The following is a 26,376-nucleotide window of genomic DNA, read 5'->3' on the forward strand; positions in this document are numbered from 1 at the left end:
CTCTATCAAAATCATCAATTTGTCAATCTCCCAAGTGATGTGTTTAGAAATGAAATTAAAGTACCATAAAAAAAACATTGTGATACCAAAGTCTTATTCTTTTAAGCTGATGACTATTTTGATTTCTTTATTTTCTCATTAACAAATTCAGTCATCATTGAATGATTCCTGAGGGTATACTTAAGGTAATGTCAGCCTGTATTTTGGTCATAAATGTCAACAAGGTAATTTGTTTCGTGGGGTGCCTAGTTTTGCTTCTTCATCGTCTTCACAAATCCTTTATTTTTTCCATAAAGTGGTTGTCTTGCATCATTCATCAAATTGGATGGACATGAAAAAGGGAAAGTTGTATCAGCAGAATGGCAGAGAGAAGATACTTTTTTAATAAAGAAAGCACTCATTTCAAACTAAAATGTAAATGGAGAATTGAAACTTTGATCTCAAATGGAAGATAATCTATACCGTAGCCTTCCAGAATATAATACATTATCTATGCTACTCTACACTGTGACTACAATAGCACCTCATGTGCAAGTGAGAGCATATTCAGCAGAGATCATTTCTTATGTTGTGAACATGAACGGTTTCCCCACACTGCAGCTGTCAATCCTAAGGGAATCATTGAAGAGAGTACAGATATGCAGGTAAAACTGTTTCCAGAGCATTACAAAGGCCCATTACTTACAACCAGTAACTTGGGTTTAGATTACACCCTTCTATCATTATACGCTCTACATTTCCTTTTATTTGGTGTCAGGTTTTGAAAAGTTGATTGTTAGATCAAACAGAAAAGTGAAAGAGAGACACATTAAGCTTGGTAATTCTGATATGATACAATTCCTACTTTTTATTATGTCTGATCTTTGGTAACTCCTACTGATTTTTTTTCTTCAAGTATAACTTATCATAACTTATTAGAACTGAATAAAATAATTGCATTGGCTATTTCCAACATTGTTGTTCCAAGGATGGAGACTCAATAAACAAACAAAAAGGGAGAGAGATCAACCAAAGGACTTGTATGCATGCATATAAGCATAACCAATGGACACAGACACTAGGGGGGTGAGGGCATGAGCGGGAGGGTGAGAGGGTGATGGGGGGATAAGGACACGTATGTATTACCTTAATCAATAAAGAAAATAAATAAATACATTTAAAAAAATTAAATGTCGAGACATCTTTTTTTCCCCCAGAAACATCTTATCTTCAAAATATTTAGTGTATAATCTAAATAAGGAGTGTGTATTTTCTACAGTATGTGCCCCCAAGTGGTGGTATTTAAATGAGAATAATAGGGAAAAGGCAACTGAGAACATGGGGGTTTCTGTATATTTAAATGCCTCTCCTGAATTGTAGACAAAATAAAGAAAAAAAATATGAACTAACAACACAAGAAACAAAAATGAGAAAGAATTGAAGTATTAAATTGAGAATATTAAATAAAAGCAAAGGACCTAAATGCACAATAGAAAAGATGGATCATAAAAAGGGACTATGATACATGGGGATTACTAAGTTCTGGAAACCTAGAAACTTGTTTTGTACTAAATGGAGTGGTGGATCATTTCTCAGGACAAATAATTTCAGGGTTCACAGGAAACATGAAGAGCTTTCTCTAGGAAGAACCAATTTTTCACAAACTTATTCTTTGTCAAGGATATAGGACCAGTCACATATAGATGACTTATGTCCCCAGAGTGAAGCAAGTACAGTGGAGAGTACTGTTTTGATAGGTATATCTATCAAACTGATAAACACTGCACAACTGAGTGAACAAATTGCTATGTAATAAATATAAATACCAAGCAACAGATATAGCTAATTTTTTTATCTCGATTGCTTCTGTAAAAACTCCACAATCTAAAAAGTAGAAATGATACAGACTAACAAAGAAAATTGTGATTTTTTTGTTTGTTTGTTGTTTATTTTACTAACTAAAAAGAAACCACATCTAAAGGAAATAATACTAATGAGAAAACAAGTTCTCTCTCTCACTCTAATATATTTGTACAATGTTGAAAATAACCAAATTATGTGCTTTAGCTTACACAATTAATTTCAAAGTTAATTATTGTCAAGTTTAAGAAAATTCTGCTTTTATTATTTTAACTGAAATACTTTTTAAACTTCATATTATATTATTCACAAGTATATTTGAGTTTTCATACCAGGAATCTAGAATCACCAGTCCATTTCTCTCTCTCTCTCTCTCTCTCTCTCTCTCTCTCTCTCTCACACACACACACACACACACACACACTTTAATTTGTTTAAAATTTTTCAAGGGACCCCTGGCCAGCATTGCTCAGTGGTTAGTGTCTGGGCCCCACACACGGAAGGGTTGCAGGCGTGCTGGAGGCAACCAATCAATGTGTCTCTTTCACAAAGATATCTCTCTCTCTCCACCTTCCAGTACTCTAAAAATCAATGTAAAAAATATCCTCGTGTGAAGATTAACAACAACAATTTATCAAGGGAGATTGAGAAAATTTATCTTTTTCTAAATTTGTTTGTTAGTCTATTTTTATTAGATTCCACATATAAGTGAGATCTTGCGGTATTTTGATATTTGTCTTTCTTTGCCTGGCTTATTTCACTTAGGATAATGCTCTCTAGGTCCATCCATGCTCTCCCAAAAGGGTAAGATTTCCTTCTCTTTTTTAAATTAATCCTCACCTGAGGATATGTTTTTATTGATTTTGAGAGAGGGAGAGAGAGAGAGAGAATGAGAGAGAAACGTCTATAGTTGCCTTCCGTATTTGCCCCAACCAGGGATTAAACTCGCAACATAGGTATGTGCCCTGACCAGGAATCAAAAGAATTTGCCACCTATTGTCGTGTGGGACCACACTTTAACCAACTGAGCACCCAGCCAGAGAAAGAGTTCCTTCTTTACAGCTGAGTAGTATTCCACTGTATATATGTACCACCGATTTTTAATCCACTCATCTACTGATGGGCACTTGGGCTGCTTCCAAATCTTGGCTATTGTAAATCATGCTGCAGTGAACATGGGGGTGCATATATTCTTCCAAATTAGTGTTTGGGATTTCCTCAGTTACATTCCCAGAAGTGGAATTGCTGGGTCGTAGGCAGTTCCATTTTTAATTGTTTAGGTAACTACATACTGCCTTCCACAGAAAACCCATCTTAAATTTTAAAAATATTGATTTACCAATATACTTCTAAACAGAAAATGAATTTATTCTGTTTTTACCTTGTTCAGCTCTAATTCATGCAGTTATCCCCATTTTATAAATAGTGAGTACCTAATACTTATTCATATAACATATAAATGAATGAATATTATTATTACATTGAGTAATTAGGGTTTTTTTTCCCTATTGAATCAGCACTAGCCAGATTGTCTAACTCAGTGGTTTTCCAAGTGTGAGACCATCAGCATCACCTTGCAACATATTTGAGACACAGGTTCATGGGCCTTACACCAGAACAGCTGATTAAGAAATAGAGAAATTCAATAATCCATGTTTTAACAAACTCTTTAGATCCTTTTGATACCCACTAAATTTTGGAAATTACTGGACTAACTTAATTAATGTTTATATAAAACTATAAAGATAAATTTTAAGTGAAACAAAATGTAAAAATTTAGCAAAATAAAGTTAAATTTCTATCATTTGTTATTCTCTCAGTAATTTTCAAAAGGGAACTTTATATTTAATCTTATTAAGGTACTATAATTATCTTTAAAATGATTAAAATTATACTTCCCCAAATCAAAGCAGAACTTTACTTTCATCCTTACTAAAATAAAAGTTTGAATTACTCTAAAAGCTTTGACTGAAGCTGTCTCCACACACAGAATAAAGTTGATAATTTAGGGAATTATCTGGCTAATTTTAGCCTTAAAGATTTATTTCTATGATTTGGACTCAACATTTTGAATAATTAACACATAAAATATGTATTTTTCTGAATAGCTGCATTACTTACTCAAATTTGTATCTCAATTTTCACACCTCAAGGAACAAATAAATTTTCTAAATAGCTGGTTCATAAAAGGGCAGTCACAGTGTTTTTATGATTCTCCATTGGAGCTGAAAGTCATCCTTTAATTCAAAGATAAAAAGCTGGTATCCTATATAATGAAAGGCTAATATGAAAATCGACCGAACAGTGGAACGACTGGTCCCTATGGCCCGCACTGACCACCAAGGGGCAGACATTCAATGCAGGAGCTGCCTCCTGGTGGTCAGTGTGCTCCCACAGGGGGAGCACTGCTAGGCCAGAAGTCGGGCTCATGGCTGGCGAGCTCAGCAACAGTGGCAGAATCCTCTCCTGCCTCTGAGGCAGCACTAAGGAGCAGCGAGCTTGGATTCTGGCTGAGCGGTGCTCCCACAGGAGGAGCGCTGCTCAGCCAGAAGCCAGGCTCACAGCTGGTGAGCAGAGCAGTGGTAGCGGAAGCCTCTCCTGCCTCCACAGCAGTGCTAAGGACCCCTGGGTGGATGTCTGCCTGCTGGCCTAGGCCCACATGGGCCTAAGCCAGAAGGCGGACATCCCCCAATGGGTCCCAGACTGCAAGAGGGCACAGGCCAGGCTGAGGGACCCCCCCCACTCCAGTGCACGAATGCCGTGCACCAGGCCTCTAATATTAATATAGTTTCTCTCTCAACAAGCATTACCTAGAAACAATCTATTATTCACATGAATTTAATTAAAGGTTTTACAACATTGCTATGTTTTCTATTATGTGTTTGGAAGTTTCCTCTTTTTAAAGATTATATTTAATATAGCAAAAGGAACCATGGCATGGCTGCTAATGGAAATCTGGGAAAAGTTCAGTCATAGGTTACAATTGATTTTATATCATGTTTCTCCCTGGGATTTGGGCAAAATTATATTTTTAAGATCAAGAAAGTTGCTAGTAGATGAAAATCAGTATGCATTATCTCTTCATTAACAATGAATGTTAATGATCACTTAAATTAGCATATCCACACCAGAGTCCCTCCCCATATGTATATCATTTGGAAGCTTTTGTTACTTAGCAACCCCCAAATCAGGCCTAGGCCCTAGTCATACAACATTTGGGTAATGTCTGTTCCATTTGTATTTAGAATATCCTATGAAGAGAATCCCTCTCAATATTATAACTGCCCAGTCATTTTGAGTCAGTCTAGGCAAACGTTATTATTTTCACACAATTTGAATGGATTGTTAAACTTGGCATTTGGAAAAGGAAGAAATCAATCGAAGAGAAACAAAGTAACAGTTATTATAAATCATACATTGATTTATTCAGCAGTTATCACATTGAAACCTAGTGAAGTCTATATACTAATAACACTGATGTGTTTGCTTGCATTACCACTCCCTCCTCACTAGGGATTACAACCTTGGGTGGCTAAAAGCAGTCCCCTGCCCCGTCCTGGCTGTCTTATCTCCCTTCTCCCACACCTGCATTTTCTGCTTCTTACTCTCATGATGACCTGACCAGGTGGGAAGCAGTGCCTCTCAATGTTATGTCTAACATTCCTAGGTTTAATCCTAATAGAAAACTTGTTTGTAGTCAAATTGGTGCAATAGTTTTTTTCCAAACTCACTAGATGAGAACCAGCTCTGAGAGGGGGTGGCAGGGGGAGATAGAGAGAGAGAGAGAGAGAGAGAGAGAGAGAGAGAGAGAGAATAAACAGTTCAGATTAATGAGATATTTTCAATTTGGGAATGTTTAGCAAAACCATTTTCTAAAGTCCCATTACCACAATAGAGAGGATAGATTTGATTGTTATAATTTTGTGAGAACTTTCATTAGCACAAAGATATAAGCAAAGTAAGTCAAAACTGGAAGTAATATTAACAGTCAACTAATCCTAGGAGAGTCTAGGGAGGTTAATAGAAGGATTTTGGTTTGGGAAAGGGGAGGGGGTCATTATTCAATCTCTGAGATAATAAATAAAATTGTGGGTATATATTTATCTACATTTATTTAGAGGAGAGAGTTATGATTCTCATTAGATTCTCAGGTGGATATTCATAGTCCAAGAAAACAGCAAATCTTGAATAAACTGAAATAATTAAATCAGGGAAACTACTGTTTTATTCTGACTTTACCCTGATTTCTTATTTGACTGGGGGCCAAGTATTTCATATCTTTCCATATTTGGTTAAAGTCATAATTCTAGAGTCCTCAAAGAAAAAGACAAGGGGGATATCAATGTGCCTTCTTGGTTGAGAAGTAGAAAGCTCTTAGTTCAATATGACACAGGATACATGAAGATGCAGCTTCTAACTTATATTTAGCAGCTCCACAAAAAAACCTCCAGAGAAAGACCTTGTCATAATTGTTACTTATAAATTCATGTATATCAGAAACTATATATCTTCTTATATGAAAGTGATGTATTTAAGCAAAAGTATATTCATACAAGTAGTTTATCAGTGCTTATATTTATTTTGGAGAATGTGTAAAACATGTGTAAAAACATATTCAGCTATTCTGATTTCAGATTTATTGAAAATTTTAGTAAATAGGCTAAACCGTATCTATTTTAGCTATTCAAGTTAGAATACGTATGTAGTGAAATCTGAAGGCTTGACTTACGAGGGTGTTTTTCAGTGGTAAGATCCTAACAGGACTACACTCACTTAGTGTTTTCTATTTCATGCCTGAAAGTGCCAGCACTAAGCAAAATTCTCAATGTGTATTCTTTCCGGATGAACGACAGTTAGACAACTAAATCTGTAATACAATATAACATGGTCATATTAACCTAGTGATGCAGAAAAAACCATCTGTACCACCTTGTACATCACTAAACTGTATGAGCTAACTACACGCCTTGTGTGATCATTATTTAAGAAAGGCAGTGAATTGTCTTTAAAAGAAGAGAGTAATGTAAATGATGAAAAATGAATAAAAATAGGCATTGGCCTTCAGGCCATTATAATAAGCTTACAGAATTGATTTGTAAACTGCTTTATTATTCAATTTCATGTGCATTAAAAACTAATCAAATGATTCTGATGCAGTTCACTAATTTTTAACTTGCCAATTTACTTGAGCATATAAACATTGTCAGTAGAATTATGTAAAAATGCCTGCAAAACAGTTATTGTAATATGCTATCATTTAATCCTATTTGCATGGATTCATTACTCTCTTCTGCATTTTATTAATCAACAGCTTAATGCTCATAGATAGAGAGCAGGCAGACAGCTGGGTTGGGTGGGGGCAGAAAGATTGAGCAAAAAAGAAAAAAGAGAGAGAGAACTCATGGACATGAGCAACAGAGTAGGTGATTTCATGGGTGGAGGGGGATAGGTGAAGGTGGAAGAGACCATAATGGGATAAATGGTGATGGAAAAAACTTAAATTTTAAAAATGAGTTTAATGTTCAACATATTTGGGGTTTGTCTATGCATTGTGTCATGTCTTCTACCAGAAAGATCAATTTTATTTTAATTGTATTTGACACTGCTAATTAGGTGTCCACTAGCTTACAAATGAAAGTGTGCAATAATTAATTAAACTATTTAGTTTTAAAATTTTCTGAGTGGGTATTTTTCATAAAATTCACTAGATGATGGTGAGTTTGAAAACACTTGTATGCTCTAAGATCAGAATAGTAGCAATTAATAAACGCTGAAGAAAGATGAAATTTACAATACTAGTAAGAGCTGTATCAAGTTTATAGAATATGGTATACAGTTCACCATTTCCATGAGCTACCAAGTTCAACTCAATCAATCATTTTTTGGTAAATAGGGGTCGATACAATTCAGCTGGCAAAGTTTCTCTAATTAAGTTGGTCAGAGCAATTAAATATTCTAGTTTTTCTACAGTAAAGATTGAAGCACATTTTCAGTTTGGCATCTGCTTGTGGAAAGTTATTTACTAAACTCAAGCATCCCATCAGAGTTGGGGTTTGGTGACCAAAATAGACAAGGGCCCTTCGCCTATGAGCCTACAGTCCACTAAGGGAGAGAAATAAGAAAGTCAACAGGTGTATAACTAGGGAACTGTGGTGAAAGGTATAAAGAGGATGCTAATCCAGTTCAGAAGGAAGGAAACATTTTCCAAAGGAAATAACTTTGGAGCTAAAACCTAAAGGATGTACTAAGTGGGAAGAGTAAAATTATCAACACAAGGAAGCCTGGAAAGAAGCACAGGCCTCCGAAAGAATTATAAAGTCCACATGATTATATCCTAGAGGATGAGGGAGGAAAGATGAAGCTGCAGAATGGAGATAGAGTTGCTTTCATTCCCAACGCAGGGAATTATTGGGAGCAGTGCAAGATTAAATCATAGTCTAGGTGATCAAAAGTGACTTTTTCTTGAAAGATAGAAAACTATTTTTTAAAGGATGGACAATATGATGCAATGTGGAAAGTAATTGGCATCAATTACAAGAAATCAGATGAACCTATAGTAACTTAGACAAAAGTGAGAGCAGTGGAAATGAGAGAAGTGAAAATGATTATTATGAATGACTAACATTAAAAAGATATTCCAGAGGTGAAATTAACACAATTAGGGGACTAATCAGATATGGGGGATGGAGGTGAGAGAGAACAGTAACTACAATGAGTCTCGCTCAAGTCACAGGCTTATAGAACTAGATGGATTGTGATGCTATTCACTGAAAGAAAGGGCTGGGCTTGGAAAGATAGATCATGAGATTGGATTTGCTATGGGACTTTGAGGTGTCATTAAGAATTCCAAATGAAGATGTTGATGAGGCTTTTAGATATGCAATTTTAGAATTAAGAAAAGAGGTCGAGGCTGGAGATACAAATTTATGAATCATTGGATTAAACATATGTGTGCATGAGACCATCCACTTTTATTTGAAGATTATACTCAAATAAAATGCAGGAAAGTTCATGAGTTTTGAGTGTTCTTTCACATTTTAAGACCACCTTCAATCCACTGAGGAAAAATTCATAGTAAATATATTAACGATAATGGTGCCCCTGACCATCAGAGAATATAAAAAGATAAACCAAAGACACCAACTGACTAACTAGAATGGCGACATGTAACTGGAAAGGCATGGCTGATGTGGACTGAGGCCACTAAGCTGGCAATACAAACTAGAAACTCTGCATTTTCTTGCAGACAATTCTTAGAAAATCTTCAAATTATACAATATTATTTGGATGCTTTCTCTTATATTTTCATTTCTCTTTAAGGACAGAAGTTTTACCTTTTTAGCTTTTTTTAATTTATAAAAGAATGCATGCTTGATGTAACAAACAAGAGAGATGCAATATATTATATTTTCCCCACTTCCAAACATCAAGAACATAAGCATATTCTTGTTGTTTTTTTAAATGTCATACGATTTCAAAGTATAATAATGCCATAATTTATACAACCATTCTTCATCTTATGAATATTCAGATTATGTCTAGTTTTTGTAGCTTGTGATATTCTATAAATGGGGTTGATGAGTCAAAGGAAAAGTGTATTTTTTTTTCATTTTAATGGCTATTGTAAAATGACTTTCCAAAGAATTTGTAGCAGTTTGCAATTCTCTTCAGCATTCTTTGCCAACGCTAAATGTTATGCTTTTTTAATTTGAATATTACTACCAATGAGTTTATGTGTTTCTTAGTTATATTCTCAGATTTCAGAACAAAAAATCAGGAAAAAGGAATTCCTATCTTTACCATACATCTCTCTCTGAAACCAAAAGTCTTGCAAGAATTCCAAATGGAATAAGAAACATCTCATACATAGTTGACCTCACTTTTCCATCCACACTCAACTAACATTATTATCCAATAGAAACCTTCTAGCTATGTCAGGCCTGTTCCTCACCTCCACCTCGTTCCCTTCGCCCTACTTGCAATACAGTAGCCCCCCAACATATACACACGCATACCCTATAGTCTTTTCTGTGTCTGATCCTTTTACACACAGTACCCCATCTCTTTTTTTTCTTTCTAAACTATGCTCTTCCTTTCAAATACCCTCAAAGAATGGATATATAGTGGATACATACTTTTAATTTATTAAAACAAAAAACCTTGTGTCATTCAAATAATGTGTTCACATCACTGGAGAATATCTACCTATAAAAAACATAGTAAAATTATGTTCACTACTTTCTTACATTCACATGATAATTTGTACACTCAGAGAAGTTTTCTACAATTTGCCTCATTCCAACTGTACATTAAATATTGACGAGTAAATCTTACACATCATTTAAATATGAACCAAACATATTTGCTTGTTTATTTTAAGGGGTATATATTTTGTCTTATAATAATTCTCTTTTCTGTCTCTACTTTAGGGAAACTTTTTGGGTTCAAGTTCCCTGGCCTGAGAGTTCTCACTTACAGAAAGGAGTCCTTACCACAAGAAGACCCCGATGTGGTGGTGATTGATTCATCTAAACACAGTGACGATTCGGTGGCCATGAAGCACTTTAAGTCGCCTACAAAAGAAAGCTGCAGCCCCTCTGAAGCAGATGATACAAAAGCCTTGATACAGCCCAGCAAATGCTCCCCGTTGGTGAATATATCTGGACCTCTGGACCACTCCTCTCCCAAAAGGCAGTGGGACCGACTCTACCCTGACATGCTTCAGTCAAGCTCCAAGCTGACCCATTCCAGATCGAAAGAAAGCCTTTGTAGTATACGGAGGGCTTCTTCAGTCCATGACATGGAAGGATTCAGTGTCCACCCCAAGAACATATTTAGAGACCGACATGCCAGTGAAGGTATGTCTGAAGTTTTTTAAAATATGAAAACATAAATTAATGGGCAATGAAAGGGAACTTCGATACTGTTTTTCATTTCTACATTAACCTTTATGCCTAAGAGCAGTGATTTTCAACGTTTTTCATCTCATGACACCATACACTAATTACTAAACTTCTGCAAAAATAAATAAATTTTTTGCCTAACAACAAAAAAAATAGGTATAATTTTGATTCAGTCACACCAGATAGCTATTGTTGTTTTGCCTATTGTCGTTTTTTTATTTGCCAATCTAAGGGAAAGGAGGTCAGCGCCCTTGACTAAATAGTATTAGGTTTTAAGAATTATTGTGACACAACAGTTGAAAATCGTTGCCTGGTATTCCTTAAGGCTTAAAGGAAGAAATGTGAGTAAAGGCTATTAAAAAATATGAGTCCTACATTCAGAGTTGTTACTGATTTCTTCTTTGAACCCAGTGACTAATTTGGTTTCTTATGGCTTATTTATCTGTGTTTCTGAAATAGTATGATAACCACTATCTGCCTACTTAATGGAAGTTTAATGAATTAATGACATAATATAAGATGTGCTTAGGTCATAACGCTATCATCTCAAGCATAATTAATCATGTTATATTTAGCAAATAGTCAAGCCCTGGGCAGAAACAGTGGTTTGCTATCACAGGACTATTTAATTGACCAACTCTTTCCAAAGGAAGAGGTGTCTGAAATGTTACATAGTGAGTGATCAGGAAGCTATAAATTGAATAAGGGAGCGAATAGGTAGGGGGAAGGGTAAAAGTTTAAGGAACAAAAACAAAACAAAACAAAAACCTGAAACTCTTGATCTTAAACAAAATCAACTTGGAAAGCAAAGTCGGAATTCACTCATTTCTCCCTAGCTTCTTATTTTTTTCACATTCTTATATTAGCTAGTAGTGAAAGTATGGATTTTTAAAAAGCATTGACCAAAACTGTGCATGGTTAACATAATAATGAATAACATTTGTTGAGTATGTACTATGTGAGAAGCAATGTAACTGCTTGGTACAAATTAATTCTCATTTAGATCTCATAACAACCTTATAAATTAGGAACTATTATTAAGCCCCATTTTATAGATGAAGAAACCGAGGCATACATATGCTAAATAAATAACTGGCTCAAGGTTTAGAGCAGTGATGGCAAACCTTTTGAGTTCGGCGTGTCAGCATTTTGAAAAACCCCAACTTAACTCTGGTGCCGTGTCACATATAGAAATTTTTTGATATTTGCAACCATAGTAAAACAAAGACTTATATTTTTGATATTTATTTTATATAGTTAAATGCCATTTAACAAAGAAAAATCAACCAAAAAAATGAGTTCACGTGTCACCTCTGACACGCGTGTCATAGGTTCGCCATCACTGTTATAGAGTGTCGGAGCTGGCTTTAAACCCAAAGCCCACAATTGATTCATGTTTTTCTTTCCTCACTCCTGCTCCAAAACACCTCCCTGTACAAGGGGTCTTTTGAATCACTGAACTTTTCCCACTGTGTCCAAGACTCAGAGTGCCTGCCTGCTGCATGGACACATCAGTTTTCTGAATCCTACAGATTTGGGATCTTGAGAGACCCATTGTCCTTTCTGTGGTATTCCTTCCTGCAAGTGCCCGTCATCACTCATGCTGCTGCTTTTAAACATAAATCCGACTCTGGGGCTCCTGAGTGAAGGGTACTAGGTACTTTGCCAGCTTGTCACAGTTATTTTTTAAGCCTCATTTCTAGCCTCTCCAAGGCTCTCTCCCCTCCTGTGTATTCTATTCCAATCCTCCACAAAACTTAATTGCCTTTTCTAAAAATGTATCATGCACTTTCTTAGCTTCATTATTTTGTTCTGCCAGAGCACTCTTCCCAGCTTTGCCCCATAGCTGTAAGGACTCACTTCCCCTTCTCAAACCAGAGGAATTCAATTTGCACCTGAGTGTGCAAAGCAGTGTTTACATATATTACAGCATTTAGTGTAGTCTACATTATACTGCATTGTGTCTGTGTCATCCCTGTTGGATATGCAAGCAAGTAATTATGTTGATATGAGCTCCCTGACATGGGAGTTCTGGCACAATTAGCTCTGCAGCCTCAGTATCCAGAACTATTGCCTGTATTATGACAGGAACTCAGTAAGTGCTGGTTAAAATTGAGAGGGCCATGCTTGTGAAACATGTTCTGAAAACACACAGACATCAGGAAATGAGTTACCTGCTCCGTAATGCTCTAAAATTTAAACCAAAAGCTTAGGGTTGAATCATGTGGGGATCTATATAGATCCCCTGTGAAGTAGAGAAGGCAGAAGAGGTGAAAGAAAATGAATTGGCAGGAAATTTTTCAAAGAGAAGAAAAGTCAATATCACTGAAACAGAAGGAATAGTTTTCTATCAGATAGATTTGAGAAACTCTATATAGTCAAAGAGCAATGAGCACACCCATTTTAATCTGTAGCCCAATGAATGTCAAAAAGAGAGAAAATAAAATAAAATCAAGGACAATTTTGAAACTGGATAATTATCTAAGGCTCTAAACCATGTAGTAATTGCATGTTCTATATCTCCTGACCCAATGAGAGCTCTGAAATTTGATCTTTGAGCAATAGATCCTATGGCTGAAAAACAGTAAAATCAACATAGTAACTTAAATGACCAGCATATATTTTAATTAGTTAATACAATTAGTGTATCCATTTTTAGGAATTATTCTGACTTTTCAGAGACTGGCCTTTTTGCCTAGCACCTGAGTTATAGTATAATAACATTCAGAAACAGTACCTTTGAGTATTAAATGATACATAATCAGTGCAGTATAGACACAAACTTAGCCTGTGATTTGACGGTGGTGCTAGAAGGTTAGATCAGATTTCATGATTTAACTTTACAGTTTTCAACTTTATGTGATCTCCATTTAGTGCAGTTACTGATACAACTATGGGAAAGGGTGATTTAACATTTTTTGATTTCTCAGTGATTCTATACATGGACATGAGTTGAGATCTTTAATTTATGTTATTGATCATCCAAGCTATGTTATTGTCAAAAAAATTGTATCACTTTCTTGCAGATGCTACAGTTAATGCCTGATAAATTCAGTGGACATTTTGTACTTAGCTTCAGAATAATTTTAGCTACAACACTCATTAACATAGAAGACTACACTTCCTAAGGCTATATATTTTATATATTTTAGAAACTGAGCCACTGAAAAGGGAAAACTTTTAAAACTGATTTTAGTTTTATGAATTCATGTAACTGGTTAACAGGTTAACCTCCACATGCACCAGATTTTGAATTTATGTTGTTCTCTCCTATTTCAAGAAGAGCAATTTCCTCCTATGTTGGTTATCTTTGTAACGCTTTTAAAAACTTGCAAATATATTAGGGCATAATATTTTACATTATTATTTCATTGAATCTACGTTATCAAGTTCCTTAGAACTGTATTTCTCAACCCATTTACAGTGAAGGACCAGAAATTTTTATCTAATCCATCACGAACCAATATATTTGTAAATACAATAAAAATATACTACTAGAAAAATGAAATTCAAAAAAGATAGACATACAAAATATAAACCCCAATTGTTTTATAATTAGGGTGAAAGATGTAAAATCCTCTGCCACACTGCTACAAGACTCTAAGTGCTTACTCTAACTTCTGTCTTTATGCTGCCATGAAGGAAAAACAATCAGATCTAGCTAGAACCAGCGGAATGAACCCCATGCTCTGCCTTAGATCATCAAAGCAGCATTAACTATGTAATGTGACTATATAAAACACGAATATATTTGCAAATTACTAAAAGTTCTATAAAGATAGCCAATATAGGAGGAAATTGCTCTTCTTGGAGTAGGAGACAATATGAATTCAAATGAGGGTGTGTGTGTGTGTGTGTGTGTGTGTGTGTGTGTGTTTTAATTTGCAAAATTTTATATGTAATTTTCAGGTTTGGGAAGTAGAATTTTAATTTTTAAACTCTTGAAAGCACTTGCTATTTTACTAATGATGTTTGAACCCAGCTTCTGATGGGGATAGTTAATTCTATGTAATCAAGGTCTCTTCCATTGTCCCTATTTGCTTTTAATGGTCCCTCAAAGTGGGCAGAGAGTTGTCATGTAAGGTCACAGTCTTTGTGTATCTCTAAGGCAATGTCTATACTAGCGATTCAATATACCGCACTATTGAAATTGCTTCAATTACAAGCTTTGAAACAATGCTAATATATCCCAAGATTTTAAACATTCCCAATATTAGCAGAGATGTCAACAAATGTTGAACAGATTTTTCAAATCTTGGATATATTTGAATGATTTTGACATGACTTTGTTTATTTTAAGCTCTGCTTGTTTCAAAACTAGTCAGGCATATTTTGTTAGTAGCAAATATGTAACAAAGAGTCAGATTGCTAATTTCTAAATCTGAAAACACTCTGTTAGGGTTTGGCTGGTCACGTGGGCTGTGAAAGAATTCACAAGTAAAAGATGAGATGCAGAGAGGACATTTATTTACTTTCCAAGAGAGGAAAGGGCCAAGTATTGCTAGTCAGTACAGGACAGGAAAGAAATGGTGGCCTGCTCTTTGAAGCAGTGGCTGTTGCTAAGCGACAAGGACAGGATGGGGGTCCTGTTGAAGTTGAGCAGATATGAGGGGGTTTGTCTTGAAAAGTTACAGTTTATTTGTTTTCCAGGAGACAGTCCCGCAGATGTCCTAAGGAGGTATCTTATCAGTATTTTTCCCAAGCCCATAAAACAAGCTTAGAACAAAAGTTATAGAGTTAAAAAGAGGCTTGGTTTGAAGGGGAGGGGGGAATGGAACTTTCTACTAACTAAAGACTCCTTGCTGAGAATTACCCCTGAGTTGTGGAAACAGCAGGAATGAGGGGGATGCAAGAATGAAGTCTTGAGAGTAGCTTATCTTGTCCCGCAGTTTGAACAGAGGAGCTGTTTGAATCAGAGGAGCCAACAATCTTGGGGGTTAATGATCATGTGCTTCTCATAAGCTGTGGAAGGCCAAAGCAAAGAAAAGGAAAGGCCTTTATCCATCCTTACAGACTCCATTCTGAGATTTGAAAACAGCCCATCTATATAGATAAAAGCATAATATGCAAATAGACCAGACGGCAGGATGACTGGTCGGCTATGACACGCACTGACCATCAGGGGAAAGACAGCAGATACTCAACGCAGATGCTGCCCCCAGCCCACAGGCCCCAATCGCCTGATGGGGAACTGGGAACCAGGAGTGAGTGGCGGCAGATGTGGGCGGTGCCAGGGCCCCAATCGCCCAGCCAGTTGCCCCACACAAGAGGGCAACCTGCAGCGACAGGGGACAGGGCCAGCTGCTGACAACCAGGGAAGATCAGCCCTGATCACAGGTCAGGCCAGGGACCCTACCTGTGCATGATTTCATGCGCCAGGCCTCTAGTTTTAATATAAATAAATTTCCTAAATATTCTAGGTATTATACTGAGTGCATTGTGACAACATAAATTTCAAAATCTTACATTCCCTTTGAACAGTCCAGTGTCTGATTTCTTTTAATTATTTTTGCCTAAGAATGACTCTTTGTGTACAATTTGGTATTTTCAAAATATACATTAAAGAACATTTATGAGAGGGCCAAATAATAAATTTGTGATTAATAATGCAAATTGATTTATAAGGTAAAATGCTGTTTTAGAAATATTTTTCCTTATTGAAACACTAGGTGAAATTATACAAAAATATTGCTTACCATGCAAAATGTTGTGTAGTCCTTCTTTGTTAAATGATGGTTGAAGCAACACTAAAATTGGCTTCTGACAAGGTTGAAAGTTTTTATCACAACTATAGGCAGCTAGGTATGTCTTTCTCCAAACTGTCATAATTATAATATCTGTATCTTGGAATCCATTTAAATTGAGGTAAATGTTTCACATATTTTAAAACGAATGTTTATGACAGCAGATACTATTTTAGCATATGCATTTTACTTGGTTGAATAATACAAAATGTTAATTTCAAAGTTAAAATTTTAAGAATTACATTCTGTTTTCTCTGATTTTGTACAGAGGTAATTCAGTGTATATGACATAATTTTAGTCTTTTTATATTTCTCTTTTCTTTTATCCTTATGTGTTCAAAACAGACAATGGTCGCAATGTCAAAGGTAAAGTACGATCTCAAATTTTAACATCTGATGCTCCAAGTGCCCCTTTACTTGGCATGTGAAGTTGCCTGCTGTATGCCCTGTTCAATGCAACATCATGCTGCCCTTAGCTAGTCCAAGTGCCTGGTGGAGACATCATGGCTTGATTTTGGCTGGAGGCATTGTTACTTTCTCAGTGGTGTTTGTTATGAACTTTTTCCTGCAAGAAGCATAAGCCTAGGTTGACAATGAACACTTCCTAAATATTTAAATCATTTGGAAAGATACAAATATCAAGCTACATATATTCCTGTGTGGAAGAGGCACATAAGCCTATTTCAGCCAAAAAAAATCTTTTAGTTCAAGATTAAATAAAATAAGCAAAGTGCTACATGACAGCATCACTTTACTTGTTCCTCTTTTGTTTCCTTAAAACTAGTTTCGCGTTCCTGGATGGCAGGGGGTATGGTTTTAAGCTTACTGTAGTAGTAAACTATACATGCATGGTAGTCACCTTCCGTTTTTCTATATTCCATTGCGATCATGTTTGTGTCTTATATTAGTCTGAAATCACTGGCATGACCTATAGTTCCTACAGGGTATTGTTTAATGGAGAAATAACCTCTGGACAATCGGGAGTTGGCTAAAAATTTGAAATTCACTTCCGTTTTTCTACTAGATCATAGTGGATACCAGGAATCACAGCCTAAAATAATCCTATATGCTCATCAAATGGAAAAATTGTGGGGCTTAGTCTTTTAACATAGGCCATGCATGCTGCTGTGGGTATGCATGTGGTGACAGTGACTCATTTTGTGCATGTGTGTTGCATGGACACGTCTCCACCAGTAACCATCATTACTTAGAACTCACTGTGTTGACCTCTTTCCTATGTGACTGCTACTCTAATCACGGTGAAGTTTTGGATATTGATTTCTCAATCCCTTCTCTAATTAATTCAGAGCTGGTGACTGTGATGAATTAATATCACTAAAACTAAAGATGATTTTAGCAGCCCAGGATAACTTGAAAATAAGGGAAATTGTGGCAACTTCTTTCCATCCTGGTTTTATTTTTTAAGCATTTCCAAAAGGGTCTGTGCAGGTGAACTCCAATAATAGGATGAGATTTCATGTACATGGTTATTCTATCCTTGGCCTGAGATTCCTAAAAGAAAGCAAATCAGTGTCAGCTGCAGGTGGTGATTTGACTTGATCTAATGCAGAACATAACCTCGAAAAACAGAATACAAACAGCTCACACCAACTTGCCTCTGTGACATATGGCTGGTCTTAGCTTTAATAATTAACAATCAATTATCAAACATTAATTTTCTGGTGCTCTTTTAAATAAAATGAATCTAATTGGAAATGAATCTAATTTTTTCTCAATAAATAAAAAATTAAGCTTGCTTATCTTCCAAACTAGTAGCTCACATAATTGTCATTCAAACTGCAGCAGTTCTATTTTTGTCTCAAACTAGTCCACTTATTCTTCAACTTTTTTTTTTCTCAACCCTTCATTTTTAAGTAGCAGTTGTCTTTGAATGAAAATGAATCATAAAATCAGAATTTGCAATTAGGAAACTCTAAACCATTGTAGAAAGTTTTTGTATATTAATATTTATGAAATTAAATTCCCAAATTAGATAAAGCATGTGCAAATTTAATAAAAATGTAATGTACCTGTGCCCTCCAAAGTCTTATTTGTTCAAGCTCTAGTTTTGAAAACAACTTGAAAAATATTTAAGTGTCTGGCTCCTTAAAATATTCACAGAGCAATTAATCTAATTAGATATAAGACAATAAATTAACCATGCTGTTTAAATTTTGGGTTTGTTCCTAAACTACATTTAAATTAAAAATTTTTGAAAATGAAAGACAAATTTCTACACATCTTTGTATACAAATGCATAATTAGTTTTATCTCAACTAAAAATTATTTCTTTACCAAAATAAAATAAATAATTTAGGAAGGCATTTAGAAGGTTTTTGAGATTATTTGGTTCATTCCCCTTGGGCAAGGGTGTTGTCTAAATCCTTTGCACAAGTGGTAGAGGCATCTTTATCTCCAGTGAGCCCATTCTTTAATTTTCTTGGGAAATCTATTTTACTGCCTGTTACACAAAGAGCTAAGCTAAATCCTTCTTGCTGAAATGTAATTTATTCCCCTTCATCTATCCTGAGTTGGACAGAGATGCTAGCTAGCTACTTCTAATCTTGATGTAATATCACAGTATAAAAACAGCAAACTGATACTCAATCTTTTCTTCTAAATTGAATAATTTCCATTTAACCTTCTTTCTTGGGATCAATTGTGTTTCCCTTTAATAAATTCTGATAGCACTCTTACTCTTTAAAATTAGACTTCAGAGATCAAAAAGTGTAGCTTATTATCAAAGAGTGAAAAAGTTAATTCAAATACATTGCATATGCTATTTATTTGTGTGTCTGTGCACATTATATTTTTCACTAATTTCTCTTAATATTTGAGAGGTGAACTTAATCCTACAATCACACATAAACAGATTTTCATCTCCAACTTAGGGGCTTATCTGCTTATTCTGCTTTCCAAGTCATCAATAAAAATTAACCCTTACCTACCTAGTAAATAAGTCATTAATATAATTTTACCCCTCTGTCACTTCCACCTCCTTATCATCTCATGTAATACTGCATCCCACTGACAATGGTATGTTCAATTTCTAACTTGTCTAAGAATCTGGCATATGAGTCAAAGCAAAAGTACTCTCCAGATTTAGTACAGCTTTTACCTTCTCTATACCACCAAAACTATCAGACTCACAACGGAAATCTGATACAAATGTTTCTCATAAACTATATTGACCATTACTGAGTATCTGTGATTGTATAAGTTGAGTTGCAAGTTGATTTTTCAATGGTGACAGTTTTCTTCTGTAAATTATATGCCATGTGCTGAAACAGACAATATAGATATTGACTACAAATAATTTGACTACTCATCTTTTTCTAGTCTTAAACTGCTTGTCCTTATGCTATTGACAGTGTTCTTTTACAAAATTCAATTTCTAAACACTGCTCTTGCATTTCTTTAATGTCACATCAGTAACTTGGGCTTTATTAAACTTTAGCAAAATAAACTCAGCACCCTAAGAAATATTGTATAAACACCAGATGAATTAAAAACAACCTTAATCTTTATGATTTCCTTCTCTCTTGACCCATGAAGCCCTCAAGAGCAAAGATCTTAAAAATATATATATTTAATAAATATATTAGGAGTCCTTAGCTGTATTTCCAGCACCATCTAAAAGAGAATATATTCTCCTTTAGTATCTTGTCACTCATGATAAATTTAAAGTTCTTCCTACTTGTTGCTTTAGCCTCTAGCTTGATCTCTAAATGCAGAGAATTTCTTTGTAGCTAGAACCTGTCCTACTTTATATTTAATCAGACACTTGTGATATATTAGAGCCTTATATAGCTGCTGGTTTAGTCTTCTTAGTCACCTCATTTCCATCTCCATCAGGGCATCCATTTTTCCAATGGTTCTCTAAAAAAACATTGAGTCTTTCTATATATTTTTGAGTTTTACATTTCTTTCAACTGAATCCATTAGTTGGCTTTATTTCTGCCCATTTATTTTCTTTAAATTGATTTAACTTTTCAGGTTACTCTCCTTTCTTTCATTAGACTCCTAAACCCCATCTCTTCATGACCACTCTCAGGGAGGCTGTCTTTCACCTCTAAATCCTCAGCCAAGCCTCTCTGAATATAGATTAGGATGTAGGAATCCCTGTATTCTGATTTCTATCCTTGATTCTTATTCCCTTTTGGCCGCATATTCTATCTGCCTTGTTTTACAATTGGTAAAATAAAGATATTGCTAATACCACCTTAACCAGTTTGGCTCAGCGGATAGAGCATCGGCCTGTGGACTCAAGGGTCCCAGGTTCGATGCCGGTCAAGGCATGTACCTTGGTTATGGGCACATCCCCAGTGGGGAGTGTGCAGGAGGCAGCTGATCAGTGTTTCTCTCTCATCGATGTTTCTAATTCTCTATCCCTCTTCCCTCTCCCTTCCTCTCTGTAAAAAATCAATTATATATATATATATATATATATATATATATATATATATATGATATTGCTAATACCTATCTTAAAGTGTTGGAAACTTTTTTGTTATAACTTCAATAGATTTTAAAAACAATGCTGATCATATTGCACACTCTAACAGACTTCAGCATATAAACATATGCTTCAAAATTAGTGGAAAAAACATAATAATCTTTGTTACGTAGGATAAAGTGGGTTGTAAAAGTCTTAGCTAAGGAGCATGCATAAATTATTTTAAGAAATATTTTAATTTTTGCTGAATTATTTAAATGGATAGATTAAATGGTCACCTAGATTAAATCTCTAACACTAAGAGCTTAAAAAACAAGAAACAGAGTAGAGTAACAGTTTAGAAAGGTTTTCCAACAGTACATAAGAAAAGCTAAAATACACACTGCAATGAATTTGTAATATTTTGAGGCCAAATCTTAGCCCTATCCTCTTATTGCAACCAATCTTTTTCATATGCATTTTACTATCCTGAAACTTCACTCAGAAATAATTTAACTTATTTCTAAAAGAACGACATGATTCCTTAACTGCAACCTAAAACAAAGATAAAAGAAAACAGTTTGTAATGTAATGATAATTATCTCAATATTTTAATTTCCAACAGTAACTACACTGGAAGACATAATGCAATAATTAGACATAAGAAAATATTGACTGTAAGTGCATTGAAGCCATGAGAATACTGCCCATAGACGTACTGAACAAAATGATAGAGCAGAAATATGGGTGGATAACAAAATAAAATTCACTATTGGAATAAATAGTAACATATTGGATTTATATATGAATTTTAAAAGTAAGAACTCATGGACAGGTACATCAGTATGGTAACTAGAGGGGGTAGGAGGGTGGGTGGAGGTGGAAAAGGGTATATGGGGGATAAATGGTGATGGAAAAAATAATAAAATAAAATAAAGGGGAAAATACTTAAAAATGAAAAATAGGAAACAAAAATTGAATTATGAGTACTATACCAAGATAAAGTGGGGAGAAATGAGGAAGTATAATATTCTCATAAATGAGCTGGCCCTTACTTTTAAGTGTAATATTAAAATGATTCCCTCTGTGATAACATGCAATAGTAATGAATGAATTGCACAGAAGAAAGAAATCTCACTAAATGTCAGGACGTATATTCATCCTTCAACACTTAAAAAAGGCCTCACAGACCACATGCCTTCAGAAGCAATGGGAACTAGAAGATGGATTGGAAGAAGAAATGGGAATCAAGACATTCTGGAGAAATTATGGCAGATCTCTAGGGAGTTACTAGGGAGAAATTAGAAACCAACAGGCAATCCTAGGACAAATCATTTCAAATGTTTAGTTTTTATTACATTGATTTAATTTCATTGCATCACATAATTTTACATATATAGGACAAAAGTATGAAATATTTTAAAGTAAAACTTTATTAATGATTTTTAGTGGGACTCCTATAATCTCTGGAAATTATATAGTATCTGGCTCCAACACTGTTAAAACAAGATTCAAATATCTTTGCTTTCATAGATTTACATGTGACAACTACACACCTAGACTCTAACTTGAAGTATGAAATTTGTTTTGGCAACCCAAAAAGCCATAAATAGTGTAGCTCTAAGCGATATGATTTTCCAAAATGGTGAATAGCTTCTGGTAAAGATCTGCATAAAACAATATAAAAACCTTACCTTTACATGGTAGTTATAGCTCTAGAAAATTCCATATATATGAAAAGCATCTTAAAAGTACATTGTACTCTATATGTGAAACAGGTTCAAAGTTCAGATCGTTATAAACAGGCTTTTCACCTACATTAATGTTCATTGGGACCTATGGGACAATTTTTCAAGGTGACAGAATAGACACCTAACATCATTGTGACAAATAAAAATGCCTCACAAATGCCCTTAGAGCAGCGATTTTCAAGCTTTTTCATCTCATGGCACACAACCCAATTACTAAAACACTGTGACACACCAAAAAAATATATTTCTTGCTGATGTGACAAAAAATAGGTATGATTTTTATTCATTCACACTGTATGACTATTATTGTGTTGGCTGTTGTCATTTTTTAATTTGACAATCTAAGGGAAAAGAGGTCAATGCTCCTGACTAAATAATCAAGTGTTGCTTGTTTTAAAAATTCTTGTGGCACACCATTGTGACTCTCACCATACCCCACTGAAAATCGCTGCCCTTAGAGTGAATTACTCTCATAGTAGAGACCACTTGTTTATCTGTGTAACCAATTCAGTGGAGTTTTTCCAGTGGAATGGGTCACAGGACAATAAAAGTATATTTAACAGTCTTTCTGCTATAACATCAGATGATCCATGTTTTTATCCAGTTTTGTAAACAACTTTGATCTGCTACAGAAATTGAACATATAGAAGGATGATAGAGAAAGGGAATTGAAAATGGGGCTAAAGGATTTTAAACACAATTTTTAACTTTATACTTCAACCTTCTGCAATCTCTTGTCAGTATCCCTAGGTATAGTAAAGTTACCTAAGGAGTGAAAATATGCCATTAGAGATGAGCAATGGACAATACCAAGATATCTGAGTTCCTAGAACGTTTTACAAACTGTAACTATTAAGATATAGACTTGGAATGTGGGCATAGAATAATTCCAAAAAAAGAGGAAACACCATTAAGGCTAGGTCTCAATGAGTGTATGGCCCAGCCAGTGTGGCACAGTGGTTGAGCATTGACCTATGAACCAGGAGGTCACGGGTTCAGCTCCCAGTCAGGGCACATGCCTGAGTTGCCTGCTCAATCCCCAGGAGAAATCATGCAAGAGGCAGCTGATGGATGATTCTCTCTCATCATTGATTTTTTAAAATCTCTCTTCCTTCCTCTATGAAATAAATAAAAATATAGTTTAAAAAATAATAAAATAAATGAGTGCATGTAGTGGAGAGTTCCACCAGACTGAGGGTTCTGTCCCAGTCCTCCCTGAAGGCTAGAACAATTTGGTTCCACTTTTGGCTCTTACTTGTCTCCTTTACACATAAATAAAAAAGAAAGTAAAATTCTATATTCAAATGAGAACATGCTGGGTAATAAATATGCAGAGAACTCAATGACATTTTTCACCTAGGTGAACTTGGTCATCATCACAGAAAGAAAACTCAGGAAACGAACAGAAATGCACCCCAAGAAACAAAGTGTTTGCAACCCTGATAAAAATGTTCTTTAAATAACTTCAAATGTTTATAATAATCAAATATAACTCTTATAAACAAACATAATGTGATTTTTCTTTAAATGCAACTAAGTGATGAGTATTTTTTTTAGCATTATATTGAATCTGAGTTGATTGGTTGTTGTGGTCCAAAATACACAAACTATAAAAGTTTCAACTGATTATACCTCACTTGGTGCATTAAGTACATTTTGATCCCTAAACTGTGTTAGTTTTGTTCTGAACAGGGGAAAAAAATAAGGCAAAATGTGTTAACTAGCAAGTTCATTCATGCAATTTTTATGTTTTAAGCACTCTCTGAAGCAAAAAGTTAATGACTGTATAATACTTGTGGGCTCTGGATTTTTCTACAATTCTTCCTGATGCTACATAGCATTACCCATTGTACAAGAACCCCTGGAGCATTTTTTGAATCTTCATAAGCAAAGGACAATAGGTTCATCTCAAAAGAAGACGTTGCTGGCCAGGGTACTTATCCTTAACAATGGGTCAGGAGTCCTGGCACCTTGCCAAATAATCTTTGTGGGAAAGGAATTTGAAATATCATGAGAGTTGGTCAAAGGGTATAAATTTCCAGCTATACAGTAAGATGAATAAGTTCTTGGGATCAAATGTGTAGCATGGTTTAATAAAAGAGAGAGAGAGAAAGAAATAATAAGGTACTACCAACTTCAGGTATATTCTATTGCCTAGCTACGGGCACTACAATTGTAAATTGCTTGCCAAAGCATTCTTCTGGTATGGATTTTATTTCTTTTCTCTTTTTTCCCTCAATAAGTGGTTAGTCAATTCTAAACAAAACGAAAAAAGAAAAATAAGGAAAATATTTTAAAATGCCACACAGGATCCTAGAGTTTACAAGAATAAAAATAATAACAGAAGAAAGAGAGAAAGAAAGGAAAAGGAAAGACATTTGCCCTTCTTGGTCTTATCTGAAATTCCTCCATCTGGGCTTAACTGTTCTGGAAGCTCTGCAAAAAACGTAGCACAGAGAGGAGAATAATATGAGTTGGAGCAAGGTAGACTGCCCATTCAGAAATTTCATGGCCAACATGATTTTAACCAGAGGCAAATCCTTCCTTGAGAATCCCTGGATTATAAAAGGAAATTCTTGAGAAACTTTGAAGGTAGAATTTGGCCAGTGATAGAGAGTGGAGTTTTTTGTTTTGTTTTTTCCTCTCTTTTTCTTTTATTTCAGCCTTTAATGAACGAAGCTGAATAATAGCTAAAGCCTCCATCTCTCTCTGGGGGCACACCTAGACCCCATCTTATCCTCAGATACTCAGTGACCCTAAACCCTATGTTTGGGTATCACCTAGCTAAATTTAGTCACACCTGAATCAGGGTCACATTAATCCTGGGTCACCAGCAGGTCTCTCAGGACTAGTTTTTCTTCTTCTATTTCTTCTGATATTGCTTTCACAAATACTTTCCAATTTTTTTAGGGCCTTTTAATCATATCAAGTCAAGCCTCCTGGGATCCACATCGGATTCAAACCTCAACAAATACAGCACCATTAACAAGATTCCACAGCTCACTCTGAATTTTTCAGATGTCAAAACTGAAAAAAAGAATACATCCCCTCCTTCTTCAGATAAAACTATTATTGCACCCAAGGTTAAAGATCGAACACACAATGTGACAGAGAAAGTTACCCAGGTAGGACATGATTTTACTATCAATTTCAACTCTTTTAAAGGTTCTTTTCTGCACCATAAAATACATTCTTTTTTTTCATGAATGACTATCAAGAGAGGTAAGCCATTTATTTGCACTCTAATTTATTTGTAAATTGTGATTTTGTTTATTACAAGACTGAGCAAAAATAGGCTAACTTGGCATCATTGTTCCCTTTATACTGTAGAGGTGGTTAACCTGCTATTCATCATGTTTGGACATTTATTGTTTTGCTGCCAACTCTTGCATTATTAAAGCATGGTATTTTATTATAATGGATGTGTCTATTGAAGCTTTAGGTGACTAATCGGTATTTACTCTTAACTGTGGCCTTCTTTTTTGCACTTACTCTCCTAAGTAGAGTCAGATAAGTCAGTTGACTTGGGGAAAAGAGCTGACTGAGATGATGGAAAGTCAGAGTAAACCAATGTATTTCCCAGTAACAATATTTTATTGTTTTCAAGTAAATATTGCATGTTGAACTAGGATAAAAAAAGTACTGTCTAGCAGGAGTTATGTTTTAAGACTAGGGAAAAATTACTTGTACTTATTATATTAAAA

The 26,376-nt window shown here is 35.1% G+C and overlaps 1 protein-coding gene across 2 annotated transcripts in view; it reads left to right on the forward strand.

The window, feature by feature from the left end:
- Positions 1 to 26,376, forward strand: part of KCNH7 (potassium voltage-gated channel subfamily H member 7) — a 400,753-nt gene that overhangs the window by 257,768 nt on the left and 116,609 nt on the right. Inside the window, exons 4-6 of one of the 2 annotated variants that reach the window (XM_023743782.1) lie at positions 10,269 to 10,697; positions 16,832 to 16,852; positions 25,583 to 25,797. In XM_023743782.1, coding sequence (XP_023599550.1) covers positions 10,269 to 10,697; positions 16,832 to 16,852; positions 25,583 to 25,797 — 665 coding nt within the window. The remainder of the gene's footprint in view (positions 1 to 10,268; positions 10,698 to 16,831; positions 16,853 to 25,582; positions 25,798 to 26,376) is intronic. The other variant, XM_014445957.1, reaches the window with a different exon arrangement.

The sequence above is a fragment of the Myotis lucifugus genome, unplaced genomic scaffold, assembly GCF_000147115.1.
Source record: "Myotis lucifugus unplaced genomic scaffold, Myoluc2.0 scaffold_5, whole genome shotgun sequence".
NCBI classification, from domain to species: domain Eukaryota; kingdom Metazoa; phylum Chordata; class Mammalia; order Chiroptera; family Vespertilionidae; genus Myotis; species Myotis lucifugus.